The sequence below is a fragment of the Myxine glutinosa genome, chromosome 4, assembly GCF_964187855.1.
Source record: "Myxine glutinosa chromosome 4, kmMyxGlut1.1, whole genome shotgun sequence".
Lineage (NCBI taxonomy): Eukaryota > Metazoa > Chordata > Myxini > Myxiniformes > Myxinidae > Myxine > Myxine glutinosa.
The window spans coordinates 22,454,836-22,470,776 of record NC_136264.1 but is presented as its reverse complement, the minus strand read 5'-3'; the positions used below and the strand labels follow the sequence as shown (position 1 = coordinate 22,470,776).

Below are 15,941 nucleotides of genomic sequence, written 5' to 3'. Positions count from 1 at the left end.
TGGCTCTCCTGAGGGTGGACACACACTTGTTTCAGGCTTTGTGAAAGGAAATGAGATTTCCTTCCGTTGGATTTGCTTTCCAGGAGGTGAAGGCAAGTTGTTTCTGGGCAACAGCCTCACCACAAGATTCTGTGTACCAAGGACGGGAGGAAGGGTGTGACAACTGAAGACGAGATGGGATAAATCTGTGCATGAGAGAGAGCAATTTACTTTGGAAGAATTCCCAGGATGAGTTGATCTCAGAGGCGGTAGAGATGGGAGACCAGTCCAGATGATTTATGGCTGCTTGAAGACCGTGCAGTCGGCCTGAGTGAAATGCCAGACTCATCGACGGTGAGGTGGCTCTCTGAGAATGGCCAGAGAGATGTCCACTTTAACAAGCACATGATCAGATGAGCCGATTGGAGCAGAAGAAGAGCAGCAGACATTTGCAGGGAAGTTAGTCATATCCAAGTCCAGAAGAGAAGATGCTCCGTTGACTGAGATCCGGGTCAGGAAATTGACAGATTGTGTCAGTCCCAGTGAGTCGCAGAAGTCCTTTGTTGAGGAGCCATGGCTGGTGAGAGAGGTACCCACACCCAGCCAACTGGCATGGTGAAAATTGAAATCACCACATATGAGGAAGAGAGTGTTGGGATGAGTAGATAGAGGTTGGTCCATATTATCAGACAGCGAGATGTAGATGGAGTCATCACTGTTTGGTGGACGGTACAACACACATATGAACAAAAGGTGGGAGAGAAGGGGAAGCCGTAGCTAGAGGTATTCCTGGGGGTGAGGTGGAGAGAAGGCAGTGCAGGGCGAGTGAGGAAGAGAGTTTTTGATAAAGATAGCAACCACACGTCCAGGACGAGGCTCAGGTCTATCATACCAGAGGAGGGAGTAACCCAGGAGAGATATTAAGGAATCAGACATCATGAAGGAGGAAAATTTCTGTTAAGCAGATCAAGTCTGGTTTGTCAGAAGCAACCTGTATGGAGAGATCAGTCAAGTTTGAGCGGGGAAATGGAGAAGAAATGAGGGTGGGGAGATTTGAAGGGGAGGGGGGAGTTTAGGAGGGGAGGGGCAAGGGGTGTCTTGGAGGGGATGGATGCAGGGGGAGTTTAGGAGGGTAGAGGCAAGGGGTGGGGGGGAGATTTGAAAGGGATGGGAGATGGCGGAGTCTTGGAGGGGAGGGGTGCAGGGGGAGTTTAGCAGGGGAGGGTTGCAGGGGGAATTTCGGAGGGAAGGGGCAAGGGGGGGGCGAGACTTGAAAGGGATGGGTGATGGGGGAGATTTGGAGGGGAAGGGTGTGTTTGGATTCTAGAATGTGTTGTAAGATTAATGGGAAACGAACATTTATTGCAAAATGAGTTTCTTGTGACCTTCGAGTCAAAGATACGTTTGAGGACGCTGGAGGGGGGGGTGGAGTGCCAATAAGTTTCGGGAATGTAGGAAATAGGAACTGTAAGAGATGGAATTTTTTTTTGGAATGAATAGATTTGGTGAGCAAGTCGAAAACAACCTTTTAAAGAAGAAAAAGGTGTTATAATATACGACAGAAGGTCATTACCATCTGTCATTCATTAACATTTAATATACGATCATTAACATATGTTATTCCCCATGGAGAGTTCTTTAAAAAGAGCCATGTCTCATTTTTTTTCTAATAGTGAGATACCCGTGCTATGCACGGGTGAGAGGCCAGAAGCAAACAGGCAATGTAGATACGGCGAATGCGAAAGCATGAAACCAATAAATTCCACATTCCTGTAGCACCCTCAGTTGCACGTCAGACATGGACAGCAAGTTCGTGAAGGACTTCAATGAAAAACGTACCCGTTCGCAAACAAACGGGTATGTTCACGTATAGAAACATCGATCGTTGGTCCGTGGTGAATCTGCATATGGCGATCCACAAAGTTCACGTTTGGAAAGTAGAAACCATCATGTCGGCATGTCGTCATTTACTTGAACTCGATATCTCTTTTTTCATTCCAAACAACATAATTCCAATCACAAATTAATCACAAAATAAATTTTTAACAACATTGTTAATGTTTCCTTCATTGTAAAAACTACCAAGTCAACAGTTAAAAGGATTTTGAGCCGATAGGTGTTACGGCCTTGGCAAGATCGATGGAGACAGCGATCTGTTAGCGTATACACCGCCCAAATAGCTATGTGGAATTCTCTCATGTGGAGATTAAACTCACGTCGTTTGAACTTTGGCCGAGGTCATTATTTACTTTTAATGATGTTTATATACGAATCAAAAAGAAGATAATTGGTTTTGGGTCGTCCTTTCCGCACGATCCCTACTGACGTAGGGATCGTAGGGATCGTACCGACGTGATCCCTACTGACGTGGGATTGTGAGTTGGAGAGACGACCGTGATGGCACGGAGGGAGTTGGCATTCTCTCAAGCAGGGATTCAACCCATGTCCTTATAAAAGGTCTTTGTCCGAGGTCACCGAGTCCGATCGGTGCAGCCGATCGGTGTAGCTGTGCAGTGATCGGTGCAGCAGTTTGTGCGGCACCCGGGAAAATAACGTTATGCGGGAGTCCATACCTGAAAATTCTGGAGGCCAAAGCTGAAATTGGAAAAACAATATAACCTATTTTACTCCAGGACATCCCAGGATTACACACCCAAAATATCGTTGCGATCGGTTCAGCCGTTTTTGCGGTACCTTCGAACGAACGGACGGACGGACAGACAGACAGACAGACAGACGGACGGACATTTGGTGAATTATAGTAAGATGCAACGCTTTCAGAGATATAGAGGTGCAAAGTTTTTCGTTTTGTCCAAGATGGCACCCATACTACGTGACCTACGACGTCATCATCATTATAAAATTATATAGTATGAGGCGCACCTATTTGTCGGTTTATGACATCATAATGGAGGAACCTATGACATCACCTTTAACAAATGTTATTTTCCCATGGAGAGTTCTTTACAATGAGCCATGTCTCAATTTTTCCGATGGAGTGCTTTCGGAGATATAAAGATGCAAATGTTTTGTTTTTCCAAGATAGCGCTTGCACCATGTGACCCATGACATCATAATTGTCATTAATAAATTATACAGGAGGAGGCACACCTGTGGTGAAAATTTCCTGTCAATCGGACCAACGGTTGCAGAGAAAATCATATTTATTCTGTGCGGACAAACAGACAGACCTGGGATGAATGATCCCGGTGTGTACCCCGGTTTAGAATAGGTACACCGTATCCCCGCGCATTGTAAGAGCGTGACCAAGGGTTGGCGTCAGGAAAGGCATCCGGCCATAAAAAGAAAACATTGCCTCAAACAGGGAGCCATGATTGTCATGGGGCCCGCAAGGCTAACCCCCGCTCTAGCGGGGAAAATAGCCTTAAAAAAAACGATCATTCATTCATAGTGCCATAGATGCCATGTACACGTGCTGAGTGGCCGGAACAGTGGGCCATCCGTGTCTGCCGACAAGATCTTGGCTGACGTAGCTTTCACTGCTCCCAGTATCGATCAAAGCGTCTGCCGCTTCACCATTAATCACCACAGGTATCACCGCACTCGCCAGGCCGCGAGGCACGACACCATTGACAGGTGCAGCTCTAGATGCGCGCATACCCGCGAGCTTTGTTCGTCTCCTCGTCGATCTACAGACTTTGGCAAAGGGTCCCTTCTTGCACAACAATTACACAACACGTCTCGAGCTGGACACCGCTCCTTGGATGTCAGCGATTCCCGCAAAAAAAACATTTTGCCGTCCCCTCTGCAGGAGTCGTCGCAGCCGTGGTAATCGGGCCGCTCTCCTCAGCGTCATGGCTCTCGCTGATGAGGGCCAGGCAAGCGGCAGCCCACTCAGGAGCTCGCTCCGCGACGGAAACCGCTTCCAAGCATTTCTCGGCAGTCGCGGTGCTCGCCGTCAGATATTGACGTCCGTACGTCTCAGATCTTACCTGGGCCAGTTGCAAAACCCTGGCCTGTTTGTACGCAACCTGGAAGGTCATAGCCTAATTCTCGAGCATTCGCTGATGAATAGCAGGCGATTGGAGATCAGTGATGAAAGCATCTCGCATTGGATCATCGGCGCCTTCGACGGCCGTCCGAGCCGGCACCCTGCAGTCCTTGCAGAGTTGTCATAACACCTGCATATACTACTCCAATGTCTCAGTCGGTTCTTGCCTGCGCATAGTGAGCAGATGTTGAGCGTAGATAGCACTTCGTGGCTTAGCATAGAGCGCTCGCAAGGCTGTCACAGATTCGTCATAGGTCTCACAGTGGGAGAAATAGTCAAAGACAGTGTTGGAGACGTTGCAAATGAGGACATTCAACTTCTGTAGGTCCGTGACGTCGGGTACTGCTTGCATGTAGAGTTCTAAAGATCTTATCCAGTGCATCCATTGGCTTCCGGCATCATTGGCATTTGGCTCTCTGTTAAACCACTCTGGTTTGAGAAGTTTATCCATGGCACTTGAGTGTTGAGATGGATTTCAATAAATTGTTATGAAATGAAGTCGAGACCTCTTTTCTAGATATGAGGCTTTATTGAAATCTATCTCCACATTCCCTATAACACAGAATTAAAGAATAATATTGGAAGTACAGAGAAAGAACGAAATAGCATTTCCGAAATGCTATTTCGTTGTTTTCGAAATGCAAATTGCTATTTCGTTCTTTCTCTGTAGTTCTAATATTATTCTTTTATTCTGTGTTATAGGGAATGTGGAGATAGATTTCGATGAAGCCTCATATCTAGAAAAGAGGTCTCGACTTGATTTCATAACAAAAGTCAAACCTGCAAGTGAATTACACGTGTAGTGTGTTTAATTTTGTGGCGATGCTGTTTGAAGCTCTTTCATGATCAATAAATGGTGTATACAAAAAAGGCTTCACCAACATCTGGCGAATGGTTACTGTATTTAAAAATCAAATCCTCACTTTCAGCAGTAGTCTGTAATCGCTAGTTTCATGTGTGGACTAATATTTTTGTAAACCTCATGACAGCAGATCTCATGACAAACGTTTTTACGAAAAAGATTGACCAATGAATCATCCTGGCATACCCTCTCCAGAGAATGCTTTTGGATGACATTGAATTATCCGAAGCCGAGAGACAGTTTTGAACATATTAATCCATTGTGGTTGAAGCGCTAATGTGATGCTCTATCAACACCATCGTTGATGCATCACAATGAGGCAACCGAGGAACAGGTTTCACCTGCCTGAAATTGGTCCAAAATATATATGTTGTGACAAATTGATATCCCATGACTACTAAATACTACATCTTCTGCAGGTACATTGTGTAATTATGCAATTATACAGCTGATCCAAGCAAATAATTTGGTCACGGTAACGGCATTCTTTGGCTCACATTTTTCAAGAGATATTTGAGATTTTTCACATTCACAAACTACATTCAAAAACCCTCACCAAATTATTGTTTGCTGCACAATAATAATAATAATAATAATAATAATAATAATAATAATAATAATAATAATACATTTATTTTGCATAGCGCTTTTCAAGAAACCCAAAGACGCTTTGACATAGTACATAAAACAAAGACAAAAAACAAAAAAAAAAAGCATAATTAAGTTACCAAACATTTTAACCATTTAAGTAACCAAACATAATTAAGTAACAAACACAATGCAACATTTTCTGCTGGCACTACGCACCAATAGTAGTTTTGGTATAAATATTAGAAATACCTACATCATAAAGAAATTACTTTCAAGAATTAAAGGAAATGTTGTTGAAGTTTCCAGAAACGTTTATATCTGCTTTTCATGTAATTTTAAACGAGTATTTTCTATGTATTGCATTGCAGTGGTTTGTTCAATGGATTGTACTACAATGATGGCATTATTCATGAAAGTGACAGTACGAGATATCAGCCGGATAAGTTCTCTGGAAGAATTGTGACTCAGGGAACCAACAACGAAATGGGTGAGAACCTGTACCTCTGGTAGTTATGTAATTATATATTTTCATACTGCTTATAATGCAATTTTCTTGGGCATTAGACCCAGTCTGACGTCAGCCTGCTCTGCATGCCAAGCTCACTGTCTGTGATAAACAAGGCCATCATGACACATCGTGCTCTGACTTCCTCCACTTACTCCGTCAATGTGTTGCAAACAAGGGAACCCTCTCCTCTCCCAATGGAGGCTGGAATGAAGGCAGTTTACATATTAGGCCGTCTTGTTCCTCATCTGTGCATGGAAGAAGTTTCGGGAACTGAGTGGCGTGCTGATGAGGAGGAGAGTGTCGCTGAAGCTGAAGGGAAAGGTGTATGCTGCATGTGTGAGAAGTGTTATGATTTATGGGAGCGAGACATGGGTAATGAACGTAGAGCAGCAACGAAGGCTGGAAAGGGTGGAAATGCGAATGGTTCGATGGATGTGCGGAGTATCGTTGAGAGAGAGGAAGACAAATGATGAATTGCGAAAGATGATGGAAATATTGCCTGTGATTGATGCTGTGAAGAGGAACAGGCTGAGATGGTTTGGTCATTTGTTGAGGAAGGATGAGAGTGACTGGTTGAGAAGAGTGATGGAAATTGATGTAGAAGGAAGTAGAGGACGGGGAAGACCGAGAAAGACTTGGCTAAAGATGGTGGAAGAAGAAATGCGGGCAAGGGGGTTAACAAGGAGAGATGCAGAAAATAGGGCAAAATGGAGAAGATTGTCATGGGGACCGCAAGGCTAACCCCCGCTCTAGCAGGGAAAATGGCCTTAAAATGCATGTTGTTTGTTGTTCCTCATCTGCATTAACGACTTCTACAATGTTCTGGAAAACCCTTTCTTTTTGGACATGAGTCCACATTGCATCGCACTGTATCCTGTCCCACTTACATGCAGGCTTCAACTGTGCCACTCTCTGCTGATATGGAATGAATGAATCATATTATTTTCCAACAAATGGGTGACCTTCAATCGAGGCAAATCTCAGTTTCACCCAGTCACTCCAGAAGGATCATCAAATGAACTCGACTGTCTATTTTCATGGTCAAATAAAACAAATATTCAATGCCACCACCTCGCCATCAACAATTTTTACTCGTCTATTTCACCATACCTAACACAACCCTCTAACCTCCAGGTTATTGCATTTCATACCCTCCTTTCCTGGTTGTTGATTTATCCTTTGATTGATGTGTCCAAATGTGGCCCCACTTTGAGTATCTTTCTTTATGGCCTCTGCAAACCCTGCTCTTCCATAAATATTTTTTTGTTTGGTAATTTTGGAGTTTTTGTCAATAAATACACTTTTTGCTTTGAAAGTGAAAATTTATTCAATTCTGCTCAATATCACATGATCATTGTGTTTTCCAGGAGCAAAGGGCCGTTGGGCATTCAGACTAGAGAATAACAACGTGAATCAGTTTACAAATCCACGGAAAGACTGCTGGAACTGGTACCAATCTGAGGGCTTTCCCTGGTTTTCCTGGTTCAATCCTCCTTGCCCTTGCACCTTATGGCAGGGATTTTTTGACCCCTGGTATACCTCAGGCTGGAATCTGAGATGGTATGGATTTAAGGAACCTCATATACCAGGTGAGAGTATGTATAAAACAAGACCAGTAGTCTAACAATGGCATACCCGGGCTTGTTTGATACTTTAGTTGAAGAGGATAGTATGACCTGGATGGAATACCAGTTAGTAGTTAGCAAATAATGTAAGTATTAATTTTTTTGACTTCAGGCATGGACTGCCAGTTCGTGAATGTATGAAAACGTTTAAAAAAAAAAACGGCGAATGACAAACGAAGAACCAATAAATTCCACATTCCTGTGCCACCTTCAGTCGAACGCCAGGCATAGGCAGCAGGTTCGTGAAGGACTTGGGTAAAAAAAAAAAACGATGAACGGGAAATGATGAAGCAATAAATTCCACATGCCTGTGCCACCTTCAGTCGAACGTCAGGCATGGACAGCCGGTTCGCTATACTTTCATTCCAAACAGCATCATTCATCATTCCATTCACAAATTTATACTCCAGTGTTAATATATCAAAATCTAATTTTAAATCACGATTGTATTTACATCAAACCAGCGAACCGTCATCATCTGTTTCCTTCCGGATTCGGCGGCAAGGTCCGTGTCGATGGCATTTCAAAATCACAATTGTATTGAGGAATTTCTGAAACCTCCTACCTTCCTAATGATATCCGCTGGGACTCCAAAACGTGCCACAGAAGGTTATTATATTTCCTTTTAGTAAAATATGTAACTGTGATGGGTACTAAATGCTGTCCCCCTGTCATGTGACCAGATCCTCAGCCCTGATTGGTGTATTTTTTTGGGAACATACGGACAGACAAACGCCATTGTAATCGTAATAATTAACATCGACAAATGATTCCCTGTGTTTATTCCATTCTGCTCAACATTACATTATATTGATTGATACAGATTATAGCAAGTTTATGGTTTGATCAACATCATTGTTTAATGGTCGGAAAGCCGTTGACAAATCGAGCTTTGTCGGGTGGGGTTGTGACAATTACTATAAATAATCGCATTCTGAGTTTTATTATATACACAGATGTCATTGCCAGTAAAACACTTTGAACATACAATTGTATTGAGGAATTTCTGAAACCTCCTACCTCCTACCAATTCCGCTTCCGGTCCGGTCTGGAGAGGACGCTGGCGTCGCTTGCTCGCCGCTTCTCCGACTGGGCCATTGTCTTTAGCTTTCTTCTCTGGTGGTCGTGGCGGATTTTTGGCCATTGGGTCTGCCCTCTCCATGGTCCCGGCTCTGCTCCTGGCCTCACCTGCCCGACTCCCTCGCTGTTTCCTCGGGCCCGCTCCCGTGGGTTGTGGCCATTGTTTGCAGCGGTGGTGATGGCAGTGTGCCGCCGTGATCTTGATTAGCGGCGGCGGTCGTTTGCCGCTGCATTTGCCGCTTTGCCTCCTCAACCTTGGCCTCGTATTCGTCTCTTCGCTCCTGTCTGCCCTCTGCTCGGTCCTGGCTCTGCTCCTGGCCTCACCTGCCCGGCTCCTTCGCTGTTTCCTCGGGCCCGCTCCCGTGGGTTGTGGCCATTGTTTCACCTCCTCAATCTTGCCCTCGTGCTCGTCTCTTCGCTCCTGCCTGGCATGGCTCTGCGGTACTCCGCCGCAAGGCTTCTTCTGCTCAATACTCACTCCACCCCATCATGCATCTCTGCAATCAAATCCAATGGACTCCTGCGACGACCCAGGTACATTCACCATGGCTCCGGTCGTAAGTTTGTTCATTTACAATCAGGTCACTCCATCCCCGTCCTCAGGTCGGCTCAGCGCACTCCCACTCATCGTCCCAGCGCACCTGGTCACAGCAACGCACACAATCGCACCTCCTGTCTGCGAACCCTGGCCAAATCACCTGAGTTCGTCCCCGCCGTACAAAACAACATCAAGCTCAACCTGTTCAATACCCGGTCCCTCAACAACAAATCCCTCATCCTCAACGACTACATCCTGGAAAATAAACTGGACTTTCTATGTCTCACTGAAACCTGGCAACAACCTCTGGACTACTTCGCACTCAACCTCACCACACCCAATGGATATTCCTACATCAATAAACCATGCTCGGAGGGCCGAGGTGGTGGAATTGCCATTATTCACCGACAAGACATCAGGACCAGCCTCATCTCCATCGCATCTGCTCCATCATTTGAACACCTGGCTTTTAAACTTTCTGGTCACACTCAGTCAGTCATGGCTGTTGTCTACCACCCTCCCAAACCACACCCATCATTCCTGTCTGACTTCTCCTACTTTCTGACCCAGCTATGTTCCCTCTCCCCCTCAATCCTCCTCCTTGGTGATTTCAATATCCACATGGACTCCACTGACTCCACAATAACCACTGACTTCACTGATTTACTCACCTGCTTTAACCTCACTCAACATGTCAACTTTCCTACCCATAACCGTGGTCACATTTTGGACCTTGTCTGCTCTACTGGATTAATCTTGCACCATCTCTCTGGCTCCGACCTCACCGTCTCTGACCACTTAGCCATCACTATGACCATCAACATCCCCACCCCAGCACCAAGGCATTATCGCACTATCGACTTCCGTAAGCTAAACGCTCTTTCACCTACCTCATTCTCATCCACCCTCTCTGAAAAAATGTCCACTTCTCCCTTCGTTGACCTCCACATCCTTTCTGATCTCACTGACTACTACAACCACACTCTCTCCTCCTGCCTTGACCAACTTGCGCCTATAAAAACCAAAACAGTTTCTTTCACCCATTCTGCTCCCTGGTTTACCCATGAACTCCGCCTGATGAAAACTCGTGCTCGCCAACTTGAAAGACTCCGCAATAAAACAAATCTCACAATTCACACCCAAGCCTACAAGGACCACCTACAACACTACAAAGATGCCCTCTCCCGCGCCCGCTCCGCCTATTACTCTCAAATTATCCACTCTGGCTCTGGAAACCCAAAAGCACTCTTCTCTACAATAAACAAACTCCTCAACCCCCTGAACACCACCACCCAGTCATGCACAGCAGACAACTGCATTTCCTTCCTTTCATTCTTCCAATGCAAAGTTGAAAACATCTACAACAGCTTGACCACCGCCGTACCCGCTCCCCCTCAAACCACCTGCCCCCCCGTATCCTGCCATCCCCTGTCACAATTCTCCCCAATCTCCCCTACTGACCTCTCTGATCTCCTCATAGGAATGAAAACTGCCACCTGCACTCTTGACCCCATCCCCTCCAGCTTTGTCAAGGCCTCCCTTCCTGCTGTCTCTCCACTTATCATTGCAACAATAAACTCCTCCCTGTCTACAGGCATCGTCCCACCATCCCTCAAAATTGCTGCTGTTACCCCCATTCTGAAAAAACCTGGACTAAACCCTGACACCCTAAACAGCTTCAGACCCATCTCCAACCTACCCTTTCTGTCGAAAGTTTTGGAACGCGCTGTAGCCACTCAACTCAAACATCACCTCTCTGCCAATAACCTGTATGAAACATTCCAATCTGGATTCCGCTCCAACCACAGTACTGAAACTGCTCTCCTCAAAATCACCAACGACCTTCTCCTCTCCTCTGATGCTGGCAACCTCAACATTCTCATCCTCCTCGACCTCAGCGCCGCCTTTGACACCATCGATCACACCATCCTCCTCACCCGACTTGAAACCACCTTTAACGTTACCGGCACTGCCCTCTCTTGGATTAAATCGTACCTCTCTGACAGACGCCAGTTCATCTCCATCAATAACTGCAAATCCCCCACTCCTCCCCTCCCCCAAGGTGTCCCCCAAGGTTCAGTTCTTGGCCCCCTCCTCTTCATCCTGTACCTGTCCCCCCTTGGTCACTTAATCCGCCGTCATGGTCTCCAATTCCACTGCTTCGCCGATGACATCCAGCTTTTCATCTCCACCAAGTCCATCTCCACCGCCACCCACTCTATCCTGACAAACTGCATCACTGAAATAAAATCCTGGCTTCAAATTAACTTCCTCAAACTTAACTATGATAAATCTGAAATAATCATCATTGGCCCTAAAACGCTCATAAAATCCACCAACAACTTTGCCCTCAACATCGACGGTATCCCAGTATCCACCTCAGTAGTGTAATAATGTTGCTTCTGGGACACCTCCGTTTAACATGGGAAATCCCTATCTAATGTCATTTACCCCCTTGTCTTTTTCAAAAATCATAAACACCTCTATTTCTCCCACCCTCATCTTTATGAACCTTTTGTCTGTAGTACCTATCCTTAATGTTGTTCATTAGACCACTCAAACACTACAAATATTTGTTTTCTCTTATAGACCTATCATCCTTCTTCTACATATCATCTGGCAGATTAATCTTTGACCCATTCACTTCCATATTAATTCTTTCCCTCCCTCATTGCCCCTAAACACCTATATTTCTCTCACCCTGTTCTTTACGAACCTTCTAACCTTTTGACATGTTATCCTTATTCATTAGACCACTTAAACACCTGTGATCCTTCTGACCTTATGGACCTTTTAACCTTTTACTCTTAATATCATCTGGTGAATATAACCCACTCAAACAACGACCCTACAAATATTTGTTTATGCGTGGGAAATAATTTAATTCTCTTGCCACTCTCTTCACCATCTAATATATTAACAAAAAAGATGATTGAGTTTGGTTCTTTATTAAGATATTTTAACTGAGCTAAGATAAAATGGTAAACCTCCCTCAATGTTCTTGTTTGAGCACCTCCAGTGCCACATACCATTTTAAAATTAAAGTATATATTTTCCTGACAACCATCAAAGTTTTCCGTCCACTCAAAAATATTTCCATCTTTTTTACCCAATTCACCGGTATTTAAATTAATTCTCTTATTTGTTTTGTGAATTTTTTTACCAGTTGCCTTTTCAATTATACCTATTTGATATTTTTCACATTCATTATGTTTTCCATTTATATACCAAGGTTGATTACACCTCCACTCTTTAGTCTGGTTGATACTTGGTTCTATCATTTATATAATAGTAAAAAAGGCGGCGGTAGCCCGTTAAAATCCCCAACCCCCCCTTTTTAACTTATCACTTATATATATCTTATCACTTATGTATATCTTATCACTTATATATATCTTATCACTTATATATATCTTATCACTTATATATATCTTATCACTTATATACTTATATAACCATAAGGGAGACTATCAATTCCATTTTCTAAAATAAACCTCTTATCATCAAAAGCCCCCAATGCTTTCTTATTCACCTCTTCTGAATATAATTGATGTTTATAACTTCTTATTCCATTAATCTTTCTAAACTCTTCTTTCTTTGTTGTTAAACAGTTATAATAATCCTTAAAGTTTATTGTTTCTTTAATGACATTTTTCTTTACACCTTTTAATTTCTTATCAGTTTTTTCAACGTTATTCACAATGTATTTATAAGCATAAGCCTTAGACCTCAATCCCACAAATTCACTCATGACATTTCCTCCTAATTCATCCTTGAACTTTCCAATCACCTTTTTATTTTTAGAAGAGAACAACTCACTCTCTGGACTGTAATTACTCGTGTCATAGATATTAATGTCTCTTTTCATGTCTGAATAAACATCGTTGGTATTAATTTTCAAAATAAAACTATCTGTATCCATATAAAGTAGATTAACATCATTTTGATATTTCTTCCTCAAGTTATTATAAAAGTAATCATACATTAATGACTTTGATAAATCAAGAATTGTTGTCCCAATATAAATAGGTTTGTTCATTTCAATACTCTCTTTAATCAAATGGATCGCACAAAAGTTCTCAGTAAAGACCTCAGCTCGAGTAAAACTCGGTCTATTAATTAATTTTGATGCTTGTTCCCAAGATGTTGATAATCTGATATTTTGTCTTTTCCTCACATTCTCCATAGTCTTACCAAAGACCGCATTATTCATCAATTTATAAAAGTCTTTCTCAAAATCTGTTTTTGACTCTGTTCTTCTTTGTGTATTAAAATCAATGTACCCCTTTAACCAATGACTTTGATTGAACTTTAGAACCCTATGGATCTTCTCTACTCTTAGACCTTTTGATAAATATTGTCGCAAATTTCTTTGGTGTAGAACATAATTTTTCTTGTTATATAATGTAGTAAGTAATTTTTCTGTTGATTCACCTATATCAAACGATCGTTGATAATCACTCAACCATTCTTTCTTTGGACTTTCTTTCTCACAAGCAAATGGGAGATCTTTGTGTAGGTTATGGAGTTCCTCTGGATATTTTAAATCAATTTCAAAATAATAACCAACTTTTTCTTCATCCAATTCTTTTTGTGTAGAGATACATACATCTTGTAAAACGTTTTTGTAGTCTTTTTCCTTTACCCATCTAAGTTTTCCATAAGGAAGAGCCTGAGACATTGCCCAGCCATACAGGTTGTTTGCGTCATAGTACATCAAGTAAGAACTCTCTTTCGTTGGATCATAATTTGGAAGATATTTGTTATTTGCTTTTGCGTATCTACTCGAGCAGACTTGTGAAATTCCACCTCTTTTTGCCTTTTCAATCATCAAAAGCATATCAACATCGGTTATCAAATCCAAATCTTGTTTTGTCATTTTCAACATCGCACTCCAGGCCAATCCAGGAGCTGTGTAGTAGTGAGCAGGATCCAATCCATATCCAGTGCGACAAACAGATCTAAAGGCTTCAAATACATCGGCCAATAAAAGCACATCAGTTTTGAGATACAAATCGTGATACTCGCCAAGATTCCTGATGTTATATTTTTCCCAAACATTTTGTGCGTGTACATAATCTTTATCAGATATATTACTGTTGTTTAATTTGTTATAGAAATTTTCTTTTGAAGGAAGTTGTGTTTCATTGAATCTCTCAAATGAGTCCATATAGTCATAGGGGTAAATTCCCTTTTGTGTTAGAAAATCTTTATCTAAAAAATACTCTGAAAGACATGGAAACTCTTTTAGATTTTGAACCAAGTTAACCAATGGACTTGCCATGAATTTAAATGTATCAAGAAATCTGATATGAGTAATAGGAGATGTGTGAATTGTTTTTGTGAATGAAATGTATTTCTGATCCGTGTTTGGAATTGCTGAGATACTTCCAGAAGTCTTTGAGAGTTCCTTGATAAATAGATGTGTATCATAATGAGCGTTGTTATGAAGAAAGACAGGAATGAAAGAGGGGAGTTGATAATTAATATTACAACTTTGATGAGCCAGACCTCTATATTTACCAGTGAGATGACAATGGTCTCTAACCTTTAGACCTTTACCAATTTTCTCCTCACAAATATGACAGACATTGTTTTTTATAAATTCCCTTTTTTCTTTACTTGTTAAGGACATTGGTTTATTGGTTTCTCTCATTATCTTGGTTAATCGAACACAGTCTTTTTCTAGTCGTTTCACAAACTCCTCTGGGGTATTTGAGCCTCTATACATCTCTAACTTGTTATATTTATCACCAACGGATGATTTGATATAATAACAAAAACCACAAGGAGTATGTTTTTGATATTTATTTGTGTATGATTCTTTTGGATCTGGAGAAGCAGTATCAATTTTTTCTAAAATACTTTCAAAATCAGCATATATAACAAATGGATGTTTGATCTTTTTATTTTCATCTTTGAATGTGATCTTTGAGCCTTCTTTAGGCATATTGATTACCGTTGATTTATGTTCGCCACAATAATTTGAATGTTTATCTAATCTTTCTTGTGAATTGAAGAAGTTAAGACAACGCAAACAAATATATATTTTATTTGTTCTCTTACAGACTTGTGGTTTTATTAATTTAGCAATATCTTTGATGTATGTATAATGTGAATTTTCGTCTGAATTAAAATATAGAAGATTAATATGAGTTTGTTTACAATTGTCAGAAAGCTTTAAAACCTGAATGTTGTTTGTTTCTGTTAGACCATAAACATTAACTGATAAATTATTCATCTTTTCAAATTTAGGAATATCATTTAAAGTCATCGGAAACTTTAGATCTTTCGTATTTAATGTATTCTCATATTTTTTATAATGAGATACTCTTTCATCATGAAAATGTGGAGGATGTAAGTGTGCTAAAATAGACCAGAGAAAACATTTATTGTCTTTATTTTTGATATTGATAACTGCTTTTCTATTTTTGATAACACTGGGTAAATCAATGTAAGAAGAAGCTTTTAGAGGATCTGATTTAAGAATATGAATGTCTATGTAAATAATTTTTCCTATATTGAATCCACTTCCTACGATTGAATTATCCACATCTTGCTCTTGTTTAATAAGTTCATCATAGACTCCTGATGTTTTAAAATCTTGATATGAAGATATAAAGTGTGGCTCAGTTCTCATGTATGGTGCATCTATAACTCCTTCATCCTTTGTCATTTCTAATTTTACTCCCATATAAAATTTAAGTGGTTTCATTTCCTTTAGTGTTTTTTCAATCAACGTTTGA

At 41.6% G+C, this 15,941-nt stretch overlaps 1 protein-coding gene across 1 annotated transcript in view; it reads left to right on the top strand.

The window, feature by feature from the left end:
• The window catches only part of LOC137425815 (uncharacterized), a 1,363,480-nt gene that overhangs the window by 1,228,007 nt on the left and 119,532 nt on the right, over positions 1–15,941 (top strand). Inside the window, exons 97-98 of the mRNA XM_078775194.1 lie at positions 5,813–5,931; positions 7,320–7,541. Of these exons, the coding sequence (XP_078631320.1) occupies positions 5,813–5,931; positions 7,320–7,541 (341 nt within the window). The remainder of the gene's footprint in view (positions 1–5,812; positions 5,932–7,319; positions 7,542–15,941) is intronic.